The sequence below is a fragment of the Ciconia boyciana genome, chromosome 5 (assembly GCF_034638445.1).
Source record: "Ciconia boyciana chromosome 5, ASM3463844v1, whole genome shotgun sequence".
NCBI classification, from domain to species: Eukaryota; Metazoa; Chordata; class Aves; order Ciconiiformes; family Ciconiidae; genus Ciconia; species Ciconia boyciana.
In genome coordinates this window covers 25,247,252-25,268,732 of record NC_132938.1, presented here as the reverse complement: position 1 = coordinate 25,268,732, position 21,481 = coordinate 25,247,252, and the positions used below count along the sequence as shown (strand labels likewise).

At 35.9% G+C, this 21,481-nt stretch overlaps 1 protein-coding gene across 8 annotated transcripts in view; it reads left to right on the top strand.

Moving 5' to 3' along the window:
• ARAP2 (ArfGAP with RhoGAP domain, ankyrin repeat and PH domain 2) overlaps positions 1-21,481 on the top strand; it is a 141,263-nt gene that overhangs the window by 92,763 nt on the left and 27,019 nt on the right. For 7 of the 8 annotated variants that reach the window (XR_012042536.1, XM_072861829.1, XM_072861824.1 and 4 more), the window contains 6 exons: positions 1,382-1,594; positions 3,825-3,930; positions 5,819-5,966; positions 6,858-6,926; positions 15,112-15,186; positions 16,304-16,421. Coding sequence is in view for 7 of the 8 variants with exons in the window: in XM_072861829.1 (XP_072717930.1) it covers positions 1,382-1,594; positions 3,825-3,930; positions 5,819-5,966; positions 6,858-6,926; positions 15,112-15,186; positions 16,304-16,421 (729 nt within the window). In the remaining variant the exon portion in view is untranslated. The remainder of the gene's footprint in view (positions 1-1,381; positions 1,595-3,824; positions 3,931-5,818; positions 5,967-6,857; positions 6,927-15,111; positions 15,187-16,303; positions 16,422-21,481) is intronic. The other variant, XM_072861830.1, reaches the window with a different exon arrangement.

The window sequence follows — 21,481 nt, the reverse complement described above, 5'->3', positions numbered from 1 at the left end:
AGTTTAACTAAATAACTTTTGAATATGGCAACACTGCATTATGGTAAATAGTTGTGTCGGGGTTACAACTATTGCCTAAAACCAAGAAAAAAATGTTTTTGCAAAATTTTTTTTTAACCATTAGCAATAGGAATTATTGTAAGTATAGTTTACACTGTTTCATGCGCTGAAATGTTGTTAAAGCGGGGTAATTATGTCCGCCACTCAGAATAATCGCTCGTGTGTGTTCTAAATTAAAAGTCAGTTTCCTGAGGTCTTTTAAATAAGTTAGGTCTTTATTGAAAAATATGTTTTTTCAGGATCAGCATTACTGGGTGTTAAAATACTCATTTGAAAGCTGAAGGAATTATTTGTATGCATTACTTGTATGCATACATGTTTTTGTGTCATCATGGTAAAAGTTCTGTCTACAGATGACAGACACTATCGGGTCCCACAGCTGTTCCTGACAGTAGCAATACAAAGGCAGTATCAAATGGTAGTGCTTGTGGGCATTACAGGAAAGGTGAATTGCAAGAACATAACACATGATTTCGTAGATTTTGACAGAGTACTTAATTTGACAGGTACATAAGAAAAGCAGGGTTTTGTATAAAATACAGTTCTCTTTGAAGAAATGTGGGGAATGTGGGAAACACCTCCACAAAGAGAAACAACAGGACTGCACATCTATGCCAAACTTCCACAAGTTTAAAAAAAAAAAAAGTTTTGGCTACTCTCATATGCAGTGATTGAAAGTAGTCTTGACTGTGTTTTAGACTATGAATTTTGTGTTAAGTTGGCTTTAAGCTTTGGTGTTTTTAGTTGTAAAATACAATAACAGTAGCTGCCTGATGTCTTCCTGAACGTGAGAAAAATCAGAAAAAAAGGAATGCTTTCTACTAATCTTGAGGCTTTTAAGAATGAAATGTTTCAGGTTAGATGAATACAATACTACTTTATGGAGTCCTAAGTTGAGTTCATCAGTAGGGTAATAAAATAGTGGGAGTTTTGCTCATGAAAGCAGCTGTGTTTTATGTGTAATACAATACCAGTCATCAAAACTTCTTTCCTTCACTGTGCCTTTTGAAACTATTGTTTTAGGAAGTTCTGAAGAGATTTGGGGATTTGAATTGCCTGTAAGGTATTCCTGAAATTGTGATCACAGGCTTTCTTAATATTATGATGTGTATTTTTGCAAAGAGGTCTGGTTGGGTGTAAGCAGACTTGGCAGTATTTTTACTAACAAAGTGAGTATGTGCAAAAGGTCAGAGAGATTTTTAGTAGGAAATATGATGTTTAACAGCCAGATATGCTTTTCATATAATGAAGTTTGGAATTTTTCAAAGAATACTCGATTTTACATTTATTTATTTTTCTGTCCTGTATTTTGGTAACTTAGGTTTAGGTAGCAAGCAGATCTACCTTAAGAATGGTGATTCTTCCAATGTGGCTGAACTGCTGGAAAGCTTCAAAAAAGATGCAAGGAGTGTTAAACTAAGAGCAGGAAAACATCAGCTTGAAGATGTGACTGATGTATTGAAAAGTTTTCTTTCTCAAATAGATGATGCACTTCTCACTAAAGAACTTTATCCATTCTGGATCTCTGCGTTAGGTAATGTATTCAATAACACTCAATACAGGAAAGGTTGTATGTACGTTTTCAGTATCAAATTTGAGGGGGTTGTTAATTACTTGCCGTATGTCAACCTATGTTATTTGATAATCAGCAAAACAATTGTAGTGAGGAAAAAATGTTTAGAGCTTGGCTGCAATAGACTTATGTTAATCAGAGATGATTTTATTACCTTTAAGTGAACCATTATAATAATAATAAATAGCAATGTTTCCTTGACAATGTGTCTGTAAACAGTAGACCAATATCGCAGTGTGTTGTAGTTGTATCAGCCAAGGTAAGTGATGATTAATATTTTATGGAAGCATTGTTGGTAGAATTCAAGGCAAACGTTAGAGTAGGAAAAAAATGTGTACTCTGTCTTTTGACCATATGTAGAAATTTAGTTCGAAACTGGCAAAATGTTGATGCTATCATCCACACGATAGTTAAATGACAGTCTTGCTGCTTAAATTCTTCAGATATCTTTTCTGAACATTCACACAAAGTTATGTATATTAACAATGTAGACTTCTTAACAACTATTACTTGTTTTTTGTTTCCTTAGCAATATTAATTTAATTTGAAAGAAAATTTAAGTAACTTCAACTCAAACTGTAACTTGTGATAGATACATGAGGATGTGCATCTCTGTATGGTTGAAAACAGAACCATGAGATTACTAATACATTAATTAGTTACTCATTACATAAATTGTGATGATTTTTATAGTGTTCTTACAAAACAGCTATATTTCTATCTGTTTCTGTATTGCAGTATTTACAGACTGCAAGAAACAAATCCTTTCCCTCCCAAACTGTGCTATAAAATTGTAGATGACGCATAGCAATAAGAGATGCATAGGAAAAGCTAAGATAGAACATCAATTTCTGCATTAGTGCATGGAAATCATATAGCCCTATTTACTGTGTGGCGAGTTTTGTCTTTTTTAAAGATATTAAAAGCATATTCCTCTCTGATTTTGCTTAAGTTCAAACAGATGGAGGTTGCTTTAATATGAACCACTAGAAGTTTGGGAAATTCAAGTATGAATATTACACATTTTTGACCTTTAACCTCAATTTGAAAAAAATAGAGGAAAGAATATTAAGAACTTATTCACTTACCACAAGATTGCTCTCATCAGAAATCAGAAAAAATCATTTTCTGTAGCAGTTTAGATTTAAGTTGTCTCTTTTGTGAAAGTGCATAATGGTGTCACAGTGATTTAACTTCCTGATTTGTACATGGGGCTAAAATTCTGCTTCAGCTTTACAGCAGAGAATCTTGTCCTGTTACAGTTAAGTGACACTGCAAGTACTTGTGGGAAGACTAAAACACTTAGGAAGATAGAGTAGAAGACCTTTAAACTGTTTTTTGTTTGTTTGTTTGTTCTTCCAATTACCAAAGGAATCAAAACATAGTATGGTAGTTAGTGGAGAGTGCTAGCAATCAGCTGGAAGAGATAAGAGTTCTTCTGTGCTTTTTCTTTTCAGAAACTTGAGAGAAACAAGGGGCTCAGAAGAAAAAGCTAAATAAATAAATGAAATTTACATTAAATTTGCTCATGTCCCAAGCAGGATTATGCTATGTAGTATCTATGCAGCACAGGGAGGCAGACTTGAAGGTAGGGAGCTGTGGCTGTGTGTCAGATACTGTAATTCCCAAGACTGGAGTTCCTGTCATCGGCTCTGCCACTGTTCAGCTATGTAACTTTGTACAACTTAATTCACCACCCCTTCCCCTTTGCTATCCTCTTATCATTCTTATATATTTGGATCTTTAAACTACTTTGGACCTTGAGACACTTTTCCAATAAAAGTGAAAAAGATGAAAAGGTCTTTTCCTTTCTCTTCTCTGGGAACTCTCAGAAGTACATTTGCACTTGTGCATACGCAGATGCACTCACACATGTACACACACAAACTACAGATTAAATATCCTTTGAGAGGAATAGCAATTGCTATCCTGGGATTTAGTCTTAAACTGTAGCAAATGGTGCTTGAATATAGAACTGGCCCTCTTTATTGCTGATATTGTTTCCCTGAACTAGTGTACAATAGTAGACTTTGATAATAGTAGATTGTCAGTATTGCCTTTATGAAGAGGAGGTTGATTGGGTAAATTGTAATTTTAAATGACTAAATGATGCTAATATAGTTAATAAGAACTGTTGTTGGGTTTTAGTGTGCATTGTTATTAATGCTCAATGATTATTATTTTCCGGCAGATACACAGAATGAAAAGGAACGTGTGAGGAAGTACGAAGCTTTTATTCGGACACTTCCACCAGTCAATAGGGCAACTTTGGCTGCTTTAATTGAACATCTTTACAGGTCAATGCAAATGATGCACTGTAGCAGAGAAATTCTTGTAATGTGTTCTCAGTATAACTCTACCATAAATGAAATGTGGCTTGTTTCATTAACTAGTAAGCATCAAAGGCTTACCTAGTTGTGACGATTAATTATATTTGATTCCCTTTAATTTATAATGTGTTTTTTCTTTGGTTGTATTTTTAGCAGTAGGTATCTATAAATATCAATGGGATGGAACAGTCTTACAGTGAGATAGGGCTGCCAGTGTATGTGTCCAAGTAGGGTAATTTTTGATGTATTTTCTTTATACGAATTCATTTTACCCCAGTCTGCTAGTCTTCCAGAAGATTGTTGCAAATGGTTCTTGAAATTAAAAGATTTTTTCGGGGAAAATGTCCTTCTCCACAATCTGTGTTGTACATAATAAGTTTGAGAATTAGCTACCCTTTCTGTTTTTCATCAGCGCTTCATTTTGCAACTGAGGTAGCAGTAGAGAATATCCAAAACTTAAACTTGTTTAAGCAGCAAAGGTCATGTCTTATTCCTAGATCAAAGCAGCAGCAGCAAATGTATAAAAAATGTGTGACTTGGATGATTCTGCACTGTCATGGTTAAATAGTAATGGTCTCATATTATATTATATTATCTATTGAACAAGTCAAATCATATTCCTGGTAAATTGTAGTGGGTAGGGAATGTGTAGAACCTTTTCTTTACAAGATATTGTGTTTAGAAATTACATTACATAGCCAGGTATGTAGCAGATGTCCTTTAAAAACTGTTTATACGATTATTAAATTGATTGGTGCCATTATTCGGATGAAGATTATAGTAAATATTGTGTTTAACAATGCTTCTAAGCATATCCAGTTAAGATATATTAATATGCTGTTATTTCTGTTCTGAAAGTAGTTTGAATTCATGTGTTTAACAGCCAAAATTCTGTGATACTGTAAAGTGTTTGCTTCCAAAAGAGGACACATTATGTAAACAACAGAACTGATATGAAAACTTTACCATAAATGTAGAAACTAAGAAAGATCTCTTTTCTTTCCACATTTTGTTTGATCTTGGATCATAAGTTTGTAAGGATATACTTACATAACATAATATAGCAAAGCTGTATTTAGCATTGGTGTGGCCTCACCTTGAGTACTGTGTGCAGTTCTTGGCCCCACAATTTAAGAAGGATGTGAAGGTCCTTGAATGCGTCCAGAGGAGGACAACAAAGCTGGTGAAAGGGCTGGAAGGAATGTCCTGTGGGGAGTGGCTGAGGACTTCGGGCTTGTCAAGTTTGGAGAAAAGGAGGCTGAGAGGCGACCTCATTGCTCTCTACAGCTTCCTGAGGAGGGGAAGTGGAGAGGGAGGTGGTGATCTCTTTTCCCTGGTATCCAGTAACAGGATGCGTGGGAACGGTTCAAAGCTGCTTCTGGGGAGGTTCAGATTTGATATTAGGAGACACTTCTTTACCGAGAGGGTGGCCAAATACTGGAACGGGCTTCCTAGAGAGGTGGTCAATGTCCCAAACCTGTCAGTGTTTAAGAGGCATTTGGACAATGCCCTTAACAGCATGCTTTAACTTTTGGTCAGCCCTGAATTGGTCAGGCAGTTGGACTAGGTGATCGTTGTAGGTCCCTTCCAACTGAACTATTCTATTTTTATTCTATTCTAAATAATTTTGATATCACTTGAGATGCAGATAGAAAGTATAAGTTTTCATTTCTGTAATGAGATGTGAGATAAAGTATATAAAGAAATAAATATAAAAAAGAATAAATAATACTAGATTTTTTTCATTGCATTTAATGTTATTCTTTTTGAAATGCACTGCATAATCTGTAGAGGAGCCTCAGACAATTAAAGGAACAATGAAACCTCCTAAATATGTTTATTTTTCCTTCAACAGGGTGCAGAAGTGTTCTGAAATCAATCATATGAACCCTCACAATCTAGCCATGGTGTTTTCCTCATGCTTATTCCAAACTAAAGGCCAAACTAGTGAAGAAGTCAATGTAATTGAAGATCTAATTAAAAATTATGTGCAACTTTTTGATGTAGGTATCTTCATATAAAAGTGCCCTAATTGTTCAGCTGTTAGACATGCTAAAATATAGAAATCTTCATAAATATGATCTTGCTATTAGTTACACTGTCTGAGGATTTGCGGGGCTTTTGAACTCTAATTCAGTGGACATTGTTCTTGGTCTGCTTTAAATTTTATTTCCCAGCTAGCTTAGCCTGTGTAGGAAAGACTATATTTATAGGATTGCTGTGAGCTACTGTTTCCCAAAATGGTGCGCATCCTTCTTGCTGACACCAGCATACCAATTTCAAGAAAATTTTAACATTATGACTATTAAATATAATACTTGTATTCAAATGTTATGGGCCTGATCAGAACTGAAGCATGGAAGAATTCTGTGTTCTTAGTCTCTGAGCTGTGGTTACAATAAAGGCTTTAGAGAAAGAGTTTGGTTCCTTAGCCTAGAAAGAACATTAAATCCAACTGGATAGAAAAGATACTACTAGCAGCAATTCGTATTAGCCATTTTGGTTTAGAGTTTACTGTACCACTGTAACATTGTTTGGCAGTTTTTCATGGACTCCTCGCTCTTCTAGTATGTATTTGGTAAAATTTATAGTAACGAATCCCGTCAATGGAAGTGCTGTTTCTGACTGATAGAATATTTTGCGTAGCTGCTTCTATAAGAACATGATGACCAGTTTTTTTATTTATTATTTACTATTGTTAAATGTAAGCATTCCTCTATATCAGTTATTGTTATTTATTATTTAGTATTGTTAAATGTAAGCATTCCTCTATATTTCTATTTGTATTTATCTTAGTTTATTATATTAAATTGGTGTTTGCTAGTTTATGTTGTGATTTTTATACTAGCTCCCTTATACTTATTAATTGATCAAAAATGATCCATTTTAAATAGATAAATGAAGACCAGGTCAAACAAATGGATATAGAGAACAGCTTTATTACCAGGTGGAAAGACACTCAGGTAAGTGGCAAATATCAACTGGTATGAAAACAATTTTAACAAAGACTATTCTGTTGTTTACAGGTTTTAATACCTAGATTTAAATATAAATTTCTAAGTTTGTATAGTGACCAGTGTTAACTACGGAGCTGAGGGAAATAAAATGAAACAAAAGAGGAGGCATAAACTGATAAAGCAAAACAGTTCTGTGTGAAGCATACTGTGGAATTATGTTCTGGCCTGAGCACTGGGATGACTTACAGATTGTTACATGCTTTTACTGTGCTTCATCAATTGTACTAGGAGGAAATGGTCAACATTTGCAAGTGTGAAAGTGATGACCTGTCTTTTCTTAATTTTAAACACGCATATTAAATACCTTCAAGTGTATATTAATACTTTTATTATTTCATGAGCTTTGGGTATACATGGTCTCTCTTCATTAGAGTTTCACCATCCCTTTCAGTTTAAAGCATCTGAATCTTTAGCTGCATCCTGTTTTGTGACCAACCCCAAAGCACAAATATTATTTGAGGAAGCTTCAGACACATACTAACAGTAAAACTGAACTTAGTGATACGATATAAGAAAATGGGACATCTTATGCCACTTATTATCATCTTGAGTTCCAGTCTTACCTGTAACAACTTTTGAATAACTTCAGAGTGATAAGAAACAGTGAAGTGATAGCATGTTTCACTGTCTGAATGGTATTTGTGTACAGTCCTAATTAAAGCAAAAATTAAAATTGGTAAGTTTCATAACACTACCAAGGTTGTTGAATTAAGAGAGGTAAAAGAAAATGTAGGGAGCTTAAAAGCTTTTTCAGAAATATAAAGTAGTGGAGGAGAAGCTTTCAATGATTTTGGAGCTTATAGGGCTTTAGAAACTAACAGAAAGCTAGCAAAAAAATCTATAATGCTTTGTGTGTTGGCTGCCTTCCCCCTTCCAGCAACAGTTTTGTGGTACCTTGTAAGCCATCATTAAGAAGACAAGGTCTTGCAAATGCACGTTGAACTTCCATGTTCTGTGAATTGCTATCTGGAGTCTTATTTTTATCTCATATTGAGATATGAGAGGAGTTTCATGAGTAGAGAAAGAGATAGTGGAGACGTTTTGATTAGATAGGGAGAAAAAAAGTAGAAAGGAAACTGAAAGACCGTTGATGGATTGAATAATATAGTAGCAACTGCTGGTTAGGTAGGTTTGTCTAAAACTGAAGCTGTGAGGAATATAGAGAAGACCCAAATAAAGTAGGCTTGTTCTGTACTTTTCCACCTGGATACCACTGTGAAATCACCTTTATGAGGTGTGTTGTATTTGAAAGGCTGCTTGTTGAAGAAAAAGAGAGAGACTTGCTTTTGTTTTTTTAAAATAAAAGTCTAGGCTTTCTAAAATTGGTAAGATTTTTATTAAAAACCTTCCAGCACCTGAAAAGCCAGTCTTCCAAATTTTAAACTTTATAATCAAATTGGAACCTTCATGAATAATTGGGCCTGTTTGGACTGGTTTCCCTGGGACTCTCCAGGTTGTTGGGCGGCGGAGTTATAGAAAGATTGAACCAGGGTTTTAACTGTTCTTATTTTGCTCTCAGCAAAGTCTCTAGCATTAATAATCAGCTTTCTGAATTTATGGTTACACCTACTGTGTTAATAGACTCTGGCTTGATTCTCATAACACACATGGCTAAGCTTTAAATTCTCTACAAAAAATAGTAATACCACTTTAACCTTAAAAATGAAACAAAATCTGCTACCTCATCACAGAATTATCATAGAATCATAGAATATCTCAAATTGGAATGGACCCATAAGGATCATGGAGTTCAACTCCCTGCTCCTTGCAGGACTACCTAAAACTAAACCATGTGACTAAGAGTGTTGTCCAGATGCTCCTTGAACTCTGACAGTCTTGGTTCCGTGACCACTTCCTAACTAATCCCAATCACCTTGTTCTCATTCATGTTTGGAAACACTTTCCAGGAGGATTTTCTCCGTCACCTTCCCAGGGACTGAGGTGAGGTTGACCAGCCTGTAGCTCCCCAAATCTTCCTTCTTGCCCTTCTTGAAGATGGGATTGATACTTGTGCTCTTCCAGTCTTTGGAAACATCTCCCAGCTGTCATGACTCTTCAAAGATAATTGAGAGTGACTTTACAGTGACATCAGTGAGATTCCTCAGCATTCGTGGGTCCTCCTTGTCAGGCCGCATGGACTTGCGTACATCTAGTTTCTTTAAGTGCTCCTTAACCTGGTTCTCCTCCACTGAGGGTAATCTTCCTTGCTCCAGACCTTCCCTCTAGTACTTGTAGAATCCTTTCCTGTTGCCCTTCACATACCTTGCAAGTCTCAACTTGGGGTCAGCCTTGTTTTTTCTAACCTCGTCCCTGCACAATGGGACAGTAGCTCTGTGCTTTTCTTGGGTCACCTGCCCCTGCTTCCATCTCTTATACACTTTGTTCGTTTTGTCTGAATTCAGTCAGGAGCTCTTTGCTCATCCATCCAGGCCTCAGAAATAGAAAGAGATAATTTACAGTGCTTTATTGTACTTAAAATTTGGAAGGCAGCAGTGAAAGGGCTTCTTATTTTATTAGGTGGTATGCAACTGTCAAATTTGTTCTCGTTCATTCTTAACACATTGCTAGAAATTACTACTTTTAGTTTGGGAGAGAACGCTTGTACAAATAGAACTTACAAAATAGAAGAAAATTACACTTCCTACTTCAGTTTAAAGGGAGAGAAAGGGCTAAAAAGAAATGCATTAGGAATTGTATTTAAATGTATGCATTTGAAAATCTATTTTTTTCATCCCATGGGAAAAAAAGTTCTCCAAAGAATGTGGTAAATAAGTGCTAAATACTTAGATATGATGTATGAGAGAGTCTCAGCTGGACTATGAAGTCTGCCTACTGAGTCTCCTAGATACGACATGTCACCGATATTAAATTTCACTGAATCATGTTATCACCTGGGTTTATCTGTGAATTTTTGCTGTATTCATTAAGTGCTTTCTCAGACAATTTCTAGAGTAAGTTACTGTATCACAGCTATGACTTCCATCTCAGCATTGCTCCCCCCCCCAGCAGGAGGTCTTGTGTTTGCATCCCACATAGTTCTGAAACTCCAGAGGCCTTAGGTGCATGAGGGCTAACCTTACCTGAGGTGCAGAAGCACTCCCTGGCTCGCTCTGGGATCTTGGGACCCCAGTTGCTCAGAGCCCTGACCAGAGTGTGCCCTGGTTCTTTCCAGGCCCATGCTGTTTGGTTGCTGGTGGCATGATCTCAGGCATTGTGTCATGTAAGAAGCAGTATTTCAATTTCAAGAATTTAGTGCAAGGCTCCTGGATGCCAGTAGTACTGTTCTGTCCCAGATTAAGCACTTCAGTTACTTGTGAAATGGGTAGGGAGACTTGCAGTCTTAACGGTCAGCATGCTGCATAGGAAGCCTTCTGACCTAGCCCGTAGCTGCGATGCTGAAGGAAGGAGCCTCTTAAATTCTCCTTTTCTTATGTGCCTCAACATGTGTGTGTCAGATACTGATTCACAGACCCAAACCACTGTCTTAAGATAAGGTACTTTCTAAAGGAGAACTTGAACATTTTCTTCCATTTTAATATGCAGATGAGGAATGAGGAGGCTAAATACTTCCTTGTGCAAGGAAATGGCTGACATGAATGCATTTTTCCTTCTCTTGAATATCTGTGGTTACAGTGTGGTACAGCTTTATTAGATGCAGTGGAGTGTATTATTTCCTTTGTGTCAAATTCCAACCCTTCACAATCCTTCCACAACTTTACAATCACCTGGAATAAATTCGAGCCCGTCTATTATGGCACTGCCTTGGAAGTATGAATTCAAATCATTGGGTTTGGCAGTGGGCTCATTCAGAGTGTATCCTGGATGAGTTTAGTGGTTAGATGGATGAGCTTCTCGGCTTTACCAAGGTGGCACCAGTCTTAAGTAAGAAAAGAAACTTTAGGTACCAAGAATGTTTTAATAGAAAAGGCTAATTCGTTGGATACCCATGTACATAAGTGATTGTTTTGAGGATTGCTATTGCAAAATTAAACACAGAAAGATCTGTTTAGCCTCTTTTTGCATTGCTCAAGACCTTATGTGACCAAACACTTTGGATTTCCATATGAACTGTTACATAAACAAAGGAAAAAGATATCAGAAATGCTGTATGCTAGAAAATCTCAATGTGAAAAGGAGACAGAAAAATTGATTATTAATGACAAATTATTATAGTAAAGTACTGCCTTTTTCACTCTCTTCTAGAAACATTTTACTATTAAGACCTAATCAGATATTTTATGCTATATTATTTGTATTGTGTGGGCAAAATGGATGTGCGCTATAAATGGTGTACATTGTTTTATGGCTTTATTCTTTAATATAGACTTGAATGGCGTAAACCGGAAAATAGTATACAGAATGATCAACTCCCCTGTTTCCCAAATAGGACAATGATCTCAACTTAAAGCTGTGGTTGATGTTCTTCTCCCTATACAGAAAATAAGTAATGCAAAATTCTTAGAACAAACTCGGTCACTGGGGCATTTTAACATTGTGTATCTGAAGTAAGTCCAGATTCCTACTTGGAAAACATGGATTCTTAATATTCAGTACATGTTTTCACAACCTGTTATGAGGTAAATAGTAACTGAGCTGCTGGATTTTATTAATTAATCTTTGTCAATATTGTATCTGGAGACATCATGAAATGCTGAGTTTGAGTTGGAAAATGGTTTTGGATCTTACCAAATCATTGGTATCTTTAGTCTGTATGGCATTTCCTGGAAAAAAGAGCCACCAGAAGTCAAGCTAGCAAATATGAACTCAGGAGACCTTAGTTGTTTGGGAGCACTTGCCCCAGAGATAACAGCCTTTTTCTTTTTAGCCTTCTAAACAAGCAATGGACACTGGAACAAAACTTCTGCCTTTTAATGGTTGATAAATTGAAGTTTGAACTGCTCTTAAGGTTAGGGACTGCATGCTCTCCGTTGTGTCAGCCTATTACCCATTGAATGTAACAACTGAGGAATGGAGTCCTCAAGAGTCTGACTGTCATTTGTGGCAATTTGATTGTGACTATGAACATTTTTCCCCTCTGAATTAAGCTGTGGAACATTTTATGCCAGTTGCCAATTTTTCTGTAGCAGACATGATTAATGTAACTAGTGTTTCAATTTAAACACTGTTTTCAATTTAGTGTTTCACATAACATGTGAAATGCATGGATGTCTAATGCCTGGGGCCACTTCAATGCACAAGGGAGTAATTCTGATCAAAGATGGTGCACTTGCTATTATTTCAAAGTATTTACTGCCTGAAGCCCACTGATTACAGAAGCTTATTCTAGGTGGTTACAAGGATGTTTTGAGATTTATATAAAACTTTTCCTCTGGAAGAATTCAACATTTCCCTAACTATGCATGGTATTGTCAGTAGGTTTTGCTGGGGGAATACATTAGAGCCAGACCTGGCCTAACACTAAGTGCTTTTGAAAAAGATTGACCTTCGTCTTTTGTTATACTTTATACTCATGACAGAAGTTATAAATATAAAGTGCATATTACTCATAATTTTGGAAGACTAGATTATATGGATGCCTATGCTTTGTATTTTACCAGGCTTGGCTGTATAAACTTTTTAAACTGCTGCTGTTAAGTTCAACTTAGCATTTGATGCTTTCATTAACACTATATAAAGAATAGCCAGACCCCAGCCTATTGTCATGAGCTATATTTGCCACTACAGACATGAAATAGAATAAACATTTTCAGAATAGAAACAGTGGTTAGTTGGAATGGTATAGCTTTAAGTTGATATCTTTCATTATTTCAGTGAAAGAAAGGGGTATGCTGAAACATTTTCAGCTGCTCTACTTCCTCCGTTAGTAGCTACCATCATTCAGCCTGTAAGCAGTTTGCAGGACCATGCATATGCAAGTCTTGCGTATGCAGACCATGTGGCATGGAGATTGGACTTCAGGCTCATGCAGGAGAGGTAGCTCTTTGGCAACTTTTTTTGGATGGGCTTCCCGCTACTGCTAAAACTGATGACGTGGTGCAGACCGAGTGATGTAACAGCATGGGTGATTGGCAACTTAGGCCTCAAGCAGCTACAATGAAGAATTGTGTGTAAGAATCCTTTTCATTTAATCTGACATTATTGCATCAAAATGTGTGCATATTTGTGGGAAAATCATTGATATGGATACTTAATACATTCAAGTATATAGGTTGCTGTAGTAGAATTATTTCCAGGCTGGTGATGCAGAGTATTCAGAGAAGAACAACTGAACCAAATTTCTGCTGAAGGCCTGGAAGTTCTCATGTCTGAAATGTCACTGAAGTTCCATTCCAGGTGGCACTTCATTAGCCGCTCTTCATTTTCTGTCCACCATATACTTATGCCAGCTGTTTCTGTTTGCTGCTGTAATTTACATCACATTTTCTCTCCACACAGTTGTTTACATGAACCCAGTGGAAATCAAATGTCAGCTTCATTCTTATTTCCAACCTTCTTCTGTAATATCATCTGAAAAGCAAATTTTACAACTAAATGAGCTTTTTTGAGTCTGTGCCACTATAATTAAGCAGCTTTCTTCAAAGTAGCTTTGTAATGTTTTTCCTCACAAATGTTTCCATTAGTTTTCTGTTCTCAGGGGCTAAACTAACTTTAAAGTCACCATTTTTCAGAATGTTAATGTTCTTTAAAATTGAGTGCTGCCATTTATTTTTTTATAGAAATGTAGTTTTAGCTTCTGTAAATTAGTCAAAATGTATCCCAAAGCTTGCCTGTTTCTGTCATTTTCTCCATATCTTATTCTGTATATGATGCAGTTTTTTTACTTTTCTTAACCTCTTCCTCTGAGTAATATATAAATAAGTAGCATCACTATGAATACTGTTCTCAAAATTAAGACACAAATTGTTATTCCTCATGTTAATTTGATTATGAATTCTTTATATTGGCTTATTAATAAAAGGGTACACCTCCTGAAAGGTCCAGTTTTCGGCCTTATTTTTTCTTCCTATGCTCTGATCATCACCATGTATTTTAGTTTTAGAAAATATTTTTGGTACTTTGATGCATTACAATCTTTTGAAGATGCTTATTACTATAGTGCAAGGGAATCAGAGCAGGCAAAACATGAGATTTTTAACTGTAGAAAAGTAATTTCTCATCCTTGAAGATAATTTTATTGCCATAGATGAGCAAACCTAGGAAAATAAAAAATTCCTTCTCATGAATCAGATTTTTGTCCTTGATCATAAAATGTTGGATTTACTGACTTTCCAATTTCTTTGTAAGTTTCATATTATTAGACATTCTTGAATTATGTTTGTTGGTATTGAGTATATTAAACTATTATATATTATGTAATACATTTGCTTTATCCTCTAATTATTCCACATGTTAGCGTTGTACATAAAGGTTAGATATCTATCAAAAAAATTTGAAGAGCTATGTTTAACATAGGTTGCTATCAAGAGCATTCATTTTGATTCCTTTTTTAACTATGTAATGACAAGTTTTAATTGTGATTAATAATCATAAATGTAGTCTTCATAGTAATGAATTTTGATTATCTGGATGTGTACGTATGGCTATATGACTGAAACATTCTGTTATTTGTAATTTTTCCTCTCATTTTTAACTAACTCATTTTAGTTTGGAGTTCCTGTCCTGTCTTTTTTCATGGTTTTAAATTCTATTAATCTGTTTTGCCTCTGAAGTGAACCTGGCTAACCTCTAAACCAGAGTTGTGGTTCTGACACTGTAAGATACCAAGGTACACTCATGTCTTAGACTTTGCAGTCTTAAATATAACTTTAAAATTTCCACTTATTTCATGTCTCCCCTAGTTTTCCTGCTCTTGAATGTATATTTGTAAAGCGTGTTCGTTTTGTTTGATATGATTCTGTTGGATTTAAGTCAGGGTTTGGATTTTCCCCCTGAATCTGTGAATAGGGTTTTTTTTTTCCTTACAGTAGTCAAATAAAAGTGAATGTAGTGCAGGTTTTCCCATTAGAGTCAACATTGCACTACTTTTGTAGATAAGTGGGTGAAAAAAAAGTTTTGAGTTCAGTAGGTTCTAGCACATCTACTAGATAATAATTGTACTTTCTCAATTTAAAAGGATACTTAAAATATTTTTAAGACAGTCTAATTTTTTTTTAATTGTGTTTTGTTTTAGGTTTCCCAGGCTGGAGACTTGCTTATTGAAGTTTACGTGGAAAGAAAGGAGCCAGACTGTAGTATTATAATCAGGGTTAGTGTATAGAAGTGATACAGTGTTTTTACTAAGCACTTTCTCATGAAGTATACCAAATTTATTCTCATACATGTTTTTATATAATTACATAATGAAAATATGAATTTATATCTATCACTATTCTTTTAAATATTTTTTTTTTTAATTTGCTGTGTTGTCTAGGTTTTGTAAAGACTGATTATTATGCATTTTTAGGGAGAATGTTATACAATTTTAAAGGGGAGATAGCCTCTAGTTTTACTGCAGTATACACTGGTATACATTCTCACAGCTCTACGGCTGCAACAGGCAAGGACGTTAACAAGTACACAGTGAATGCTGGTTTTATTCAATAGTACAAGGCTATTTAAATGACCTTCCTCCTGATTTTTCTTTTTGCCAGTGGCTATCTGCTTTCCTTGAGTGCTAAGAAACCAAAGCTTGTTACTTAACTATGATTGAGATATTTCAGCCTTATATCTGATAGTGTATTTTAAATACACTCATCTCCATGTAGTAGTCCTCTATTGTTTGGATGCTGAGGAAAAAAATTTAATTTCTATAATGACAAAGGACAAATATTGTTAAGAAGGAAGTAGAAAATTTATGGCAATGCCTTTTTTTTTTTAAAGTTATACCTCTCTGTTTCTGTTTCCTTTTTGTTCTGTTCACCATATGACTCTCAAACGCTTGTGTTTGTACATATATGTGGTATACAGAGATGCACACATACATACACATAAGACATGCTTTTTAAAATAGGAATAAAAATGGGAATATGTATTGCTAAGATGATAAAATGGTACTTCGGTAATATTTACCTTCCCATACCCAAGAAAACGTATCAAGGCTTTCCCCCCCCCGCCCCCTAATTTTTCAAGGGTAGAGAAAAGGAATTTCAAGTTACCAAGTTATCAGTCAGCTAAAAATTATAACTACGATTTTGTGGAACAAAGTAAGGAAATAATGCTGGAGTCTGATAAATAATTTATGTGTTTCCAACTCTGTATATCTGCTGCCTTCCCTCCCCCCCCCCCCCCCCCCCCAAGTCAATTGCAGGGAAGAAGATTTTGAAAACAGAAATCAGAAATCGGGATTTGTAATATATTATAAACTGCTTCAATTTGTATTACAGGTATCACCTTTGATGGAAGCAGAAGAATTAACTAATGATGTTTTAGGAATCAAAAACATTATTCCCAACAAAGATGATATCTGGGCTGCTTTTGAAGTACTTGAAAATGGAGAACTAGGTTAGTGACACTTAAATTTATGTGTGTTCATCAGATTTTATTGTTTTTATTTTTCAATACTTAACATAATCAAAAGCTTAGTTAAGGAGTTACAAAAAAGTTTATAGAAAGAAAACAAAAATTAACCTTCATGCCATTGTTTTACATTTGGTTACTGTGACAGCTACATGATTTCTTTCTACACTTTGCCAGAAATAATGTGATGAATTGTTTTAAAATGCTTATAAATTGGGGGCTGAAAAAATATTCTTTATATTACTCTGCTTTGCAGTTCATTAGTCATCAGCTATAGAAAAGTAGGCCTTCCCAATAAGTCTCAAAGAAGAAACTTATTTTCATTAGAATGTCAGCAGTTGATTTTATAAGAAATAATGTTTTTCAGAAAATGAAATGAGAAAATACATGTAAGACTTGGGGGAAAGGATCTTTTTTATTATTTAGTCAATTATTGTATGTGTGTAGATGAAAAAGGAGGCATAAAGTTGTGTAGTCCTGTGTTTATGGCAAGTGGCATTATGGTGTATCTAGCAGAATCTTGAAAAATTTGTTTTAAATATGGTTTTGCTGCCAGCAGGAGCAAATGTCACACGGTCACAATATTCATGAACTGTAAAGAGGTTTTAACATTGGGAGTGCTTTATGCATGCTGGAGCTTGCACTTTATTATTAGAGATACTTAACATAAAGTAATAGAGATTTTATTTAATTAAAACATTGTATTTCAATGAATACTCACTAATGTAATCTGATTTTTGAAGAATACCTGGGGGACAGAAATAAAATTCCCTCTAAAATTGCTTTTAGTAAAAAGCAATGTCTAGTTGTACTTCGTAGTAAGTTGCTGCTCTTATTATTTTTGTGTTACAGAAGTGGACTGTGGACTAGTTTATTTCTGTAGTGAAGGTACCTATTTTCAAGTTAAGAAAAAAACTACAAAAAATTGAGAAAACTAAGATTACTAAATGTTCCAAGATTGTTTGAATAGTGTCATGGTTTAATGCCAGCCAGCAACTAATCCCCACACAGCCGCTCGCTCACTCCACCCCGGTGGGATGGGGGAGAGAATCAGAAGAGTAAAAGAGAGAAAACTTGTGGGTTGAGATAAAGACAGTTTAATAGGGAAAGCAAAAACCATGCACATATGCAAAGCAAAGCAAGGAATTCATTCACTCCTTCCCATGGGCAGGCAGGTGTTCAGCCATCTCCAGGAAAGCAGGGCTCCATCACGCGTAATGGTTACTTGGGAAGACAAAATGCCATTACTCTGAACATCCCCCTTGCTTCTTCCCCCAGCTTTATGTGCTGAGCATGATGTCATATGGTATGGAAGAGCCCTTTGGTCAGTTGGGGTCAGCTGTCCTGGCTGTGTCCCCTCCCAACTTCTTGTGCACCCCCAGCCTACTCGCTGGTGTGGTGGGGTGAGAAGCAGAAAAGGCCTTGACTCTGTGTAATTGCTGCTCAGCAATAACAAAATCAGCACAAATCCAAAACATAGTCTCATACTAGCTACTATGAAGAAAATTAACTCTACTCCAGCCAAAACCAGCACAAATAGCTTTGTTGTACTTGATTTTCAGATGTGCTTACAGTAATCTCTTTAGATTTACTAGTATTTCTGATATACTCAGTCTTGACCTTTTCGGTATCAATAACGAGAATGGAATTGCATTCTCCCTTTCGACTTAAAATAAATGATACTGATCCCTGTTTGCATCTTGCAGTCTTGTGGTGATGCTGTGTAGGGTTGTAACATAGAGTTCATTTCCAGATTCATAGATGCGAGTGTCAACTGACAAAGAATGCTAGCATCTAGTATCTTTAGAAGAGTCCTGATAACTTTTACAAGTACTCTAGAAATCCTATTTCTTTTGACTGAGTAATGGAAAAATCTGAAGAGGGAATTTTATTTTCTTAAACTGTATATATAATACTTGCAGGCAAATGAAAACTAAACTAGATATGGCCAAGAGAACATAAAAGTAAATACAAAAGATAGACCCCACAGCAGCTTCTTGAGGTATTTGTGTGCAGCAACTAGTATTTTAGTGTGGGCTAGAAATGTTGTCTGGGCTAATGTCTATGGAGGATCAGTAAAATTAAGCTTAGAGTGAGACACTACAGGCCCTATATATGACAATAAATATTGGCAAGGGATTAGAGTGTATCCCATTGAAACAAGAGTTTACAATGCAAAGTCGAAGTGGGATACCAGTGTTTTAAAACCAAAATAGACAAGCAAAAAGCAAACTAAATAAAGTCCTAATTCAGCACCTGGCTCCAATCAGTAGAGACTGTGGAGAGTCTGCTTCGTGGACCCCTTCGTGGAAGAATCTGTGCATCAGAACAGGCGAACTGAATTAATAATGTTGAAAAATAAAAATAATGCATGTAGTAAGAGGTGCTTAATCAGGAAGACTCCTGTGGTGCTATGGCTGAATCTAGCAGATTTTCAAAAGGCTGAAATCCAGAGAAAATAACAGAGGAAAAATCCTGTGCAGTCTTTGGTCCAAATGTGACACTAAAGAACTAAAAATCCCCTTGAGTCTTTGCTGCTGCAAGTCGATCTTACTAGCATAATTTAACAAACGCATTGAACATTACATAATCTAAGGCATTTACAAATAAGTTGAGATTCTGACATGTCATGACAGAAACAAAGTTTGTGTATTTGTTTCAAATGTACATTAATGATCACAATGTCTTTCTGACAGAAATTAATTTTCTGCTTGTGTTCTTGCCATGGCCTGGTACCTGTCCAGTGCATGGTGGTATTCAGTTTGTTACACTTCGTCCTGAAGTTTTATAAGAGTTATTTTACTTTTTAAGATATACTGCCCTCAAAACAAACCCTGAGAAATCAAGAAAATTAGAATCTTACGTTTTCTAAAAAGTAATTTTCTCCTGATAGTTAGTGTTGTTTAAGGTGAAAATGACTGGTTTTGGATATTTACCAGCATATGATGACCTAAGTAAAAGGGTAATTGGAAGTATGTGTTGACTGCTTGCTGTTCAAAATACTAAAATTGCAATATTAAAAATCAGCTAAATTATTTGCATATAGAAAAGTTGAAATAATTGATAATTTTATCTAACCTAATGCAGAACCTTCCATACCATATGCTTTTACAAAATAGGGTGTATAATTTTTTCAGTAATTTGTGCTTGATAGATAGTTGGTAAACGAGGTGTGTTGCCAGTAAAATAGCTAATACATTTCAGCATCATGATTTATGTACCATGTAATCCGTGATGACAGATGGTCTTATATGTGACTATAAATAAAACAGTAGGTATTTACTCTGGGAGTGCTGGTGTTCTAGGAAGATGTGGTGATTTGCCAGTGTTTCCTGCCTTAGATTTGTAAAGTTCTCCTTAAAATAGATTTTTCTGTCTGGTACAAAGGCAACAAGTTATTTTAACTTTGTCACATCAGTGTCCACAGTTTTCCCAAAGCTGAAAAGAAATTTTATAAGTTTGACCATTTAAAACAAAAGGGCCAGAAGAAATGGTGTTATAAAGTAGGGATTGAGCTGCTGTCTACAGAATAGTATTTTTGTTAGGCTGCTTTGTTGTCATGTCTGAATAATAAAATCTTTATATAAGTGGTATAACAAGTCTACAGGTAAGGTAGGTTTTTTGCATCCCAAAACAGCGGTAGTTTTTTCTGTCACTTAAGTGTGTTATTTTTGGCTGCTGCTTTCTGGAGCTCTGGTGTTCAGGAAAATATGTTCTGCTGGAGGGTAGTGGTGGACAGTCCCAAAACAGCTGTTGACATTTCATATTCATCTACCTTAGCAGAAATGAAAAACGAGATTATGCCGGCATACTTTTCCCCTCAGTACTTGAGATACAGGACTAGCGTGCCTGACCCAACATGATGGTGTCACACAGGTGTGACAGGAGCTGTACCCAGCTGTTCTCAAGGCCTGACCCACATAAGGTGGTATGCGAGTGGGAACTCAGAACTTTTGGAAAAGTCTGTCTTTGGAGATAAAATGACACTTGGATCCACTGCTCTAAGTTGTAGCCTGCAAAGCCATCATTAAGGTTTTTGTGCTCTCATGAATTATAGTAGGTGCCTACTGCTGAGCAAGTGAAAGCCTTCAGAGGTGTGCGTGGATTCATAGAGGGGGAACTGTACAGTGTTCCTCCATCCACATCAGTGTTGCCTTGTATCATACCTCTGGCTGTGTTGCAGTACATGTCATACTCAGATTTCTGCTGGATCTGGTAATGAAGATTTAGGGACTATTTGCAAGGTCTTCCCTACTTTCATTTGGTATATGAACTGGGGTTTGTATGGAGTACGGGCTGGACTTTCTTATCACTGCAGTTTTTTCAATCCTGTGAAAGGGTCTCAGAGCTGTTTTAGGATGGATGATACCTATCTATCAACAAAGGTATGTTTAAGCAACTGAAGTGTTGAAGCGCACGCATACAGTCTAGTCATGCCTTCCTTCATCTATTGGTATTTTAATCTTGCTGCACTCTTTGTATGAGGTTGGAATATAAAAGTGCAAGTCTGGAAATTCCTCAGCCACAGCAACAGGGAGAAGACCTAGTAAGACCACATGCTTTTCCCTTCTAGTAAAAGGAAGGTAATGAAACCAAGAGTCTGTCTCAGTCTGCTTTGATCATTAACAGACAATATAATCTTGCAAATTTTTTTTTTTTTTTTCACTGTAACTGCTCCAAATTCTTTGGGTTTTGGCTGCAGAGAATTGGTAGCTATGATGATTCATTTTGTATTGAGCCTAGGCCAATGAGGCCCAGTATAGCTGCAGGTCTCAGGTCTGTTTGATCATATTTAGGTATGCCCGGTTCCTAACTTTTGTATTTAGTTTGAAAGCAATGTTTTAGTGTTTTTACATAAGAAAATATTCATAACTAAATACAAAAGAATCAATGAACGTTTGATTATTGCTTGTTTAATTTGGTATTTGTTACCTGTGCAGACCCTGCCAGCAAAGGTGTTGCTGCAGAAAGTCGATGAAGTGCCTAATTGTCATATTTTGAAAGCAGCATTTTTCTTCTGTAGCTCAAAGTGAATGAGACAGTGT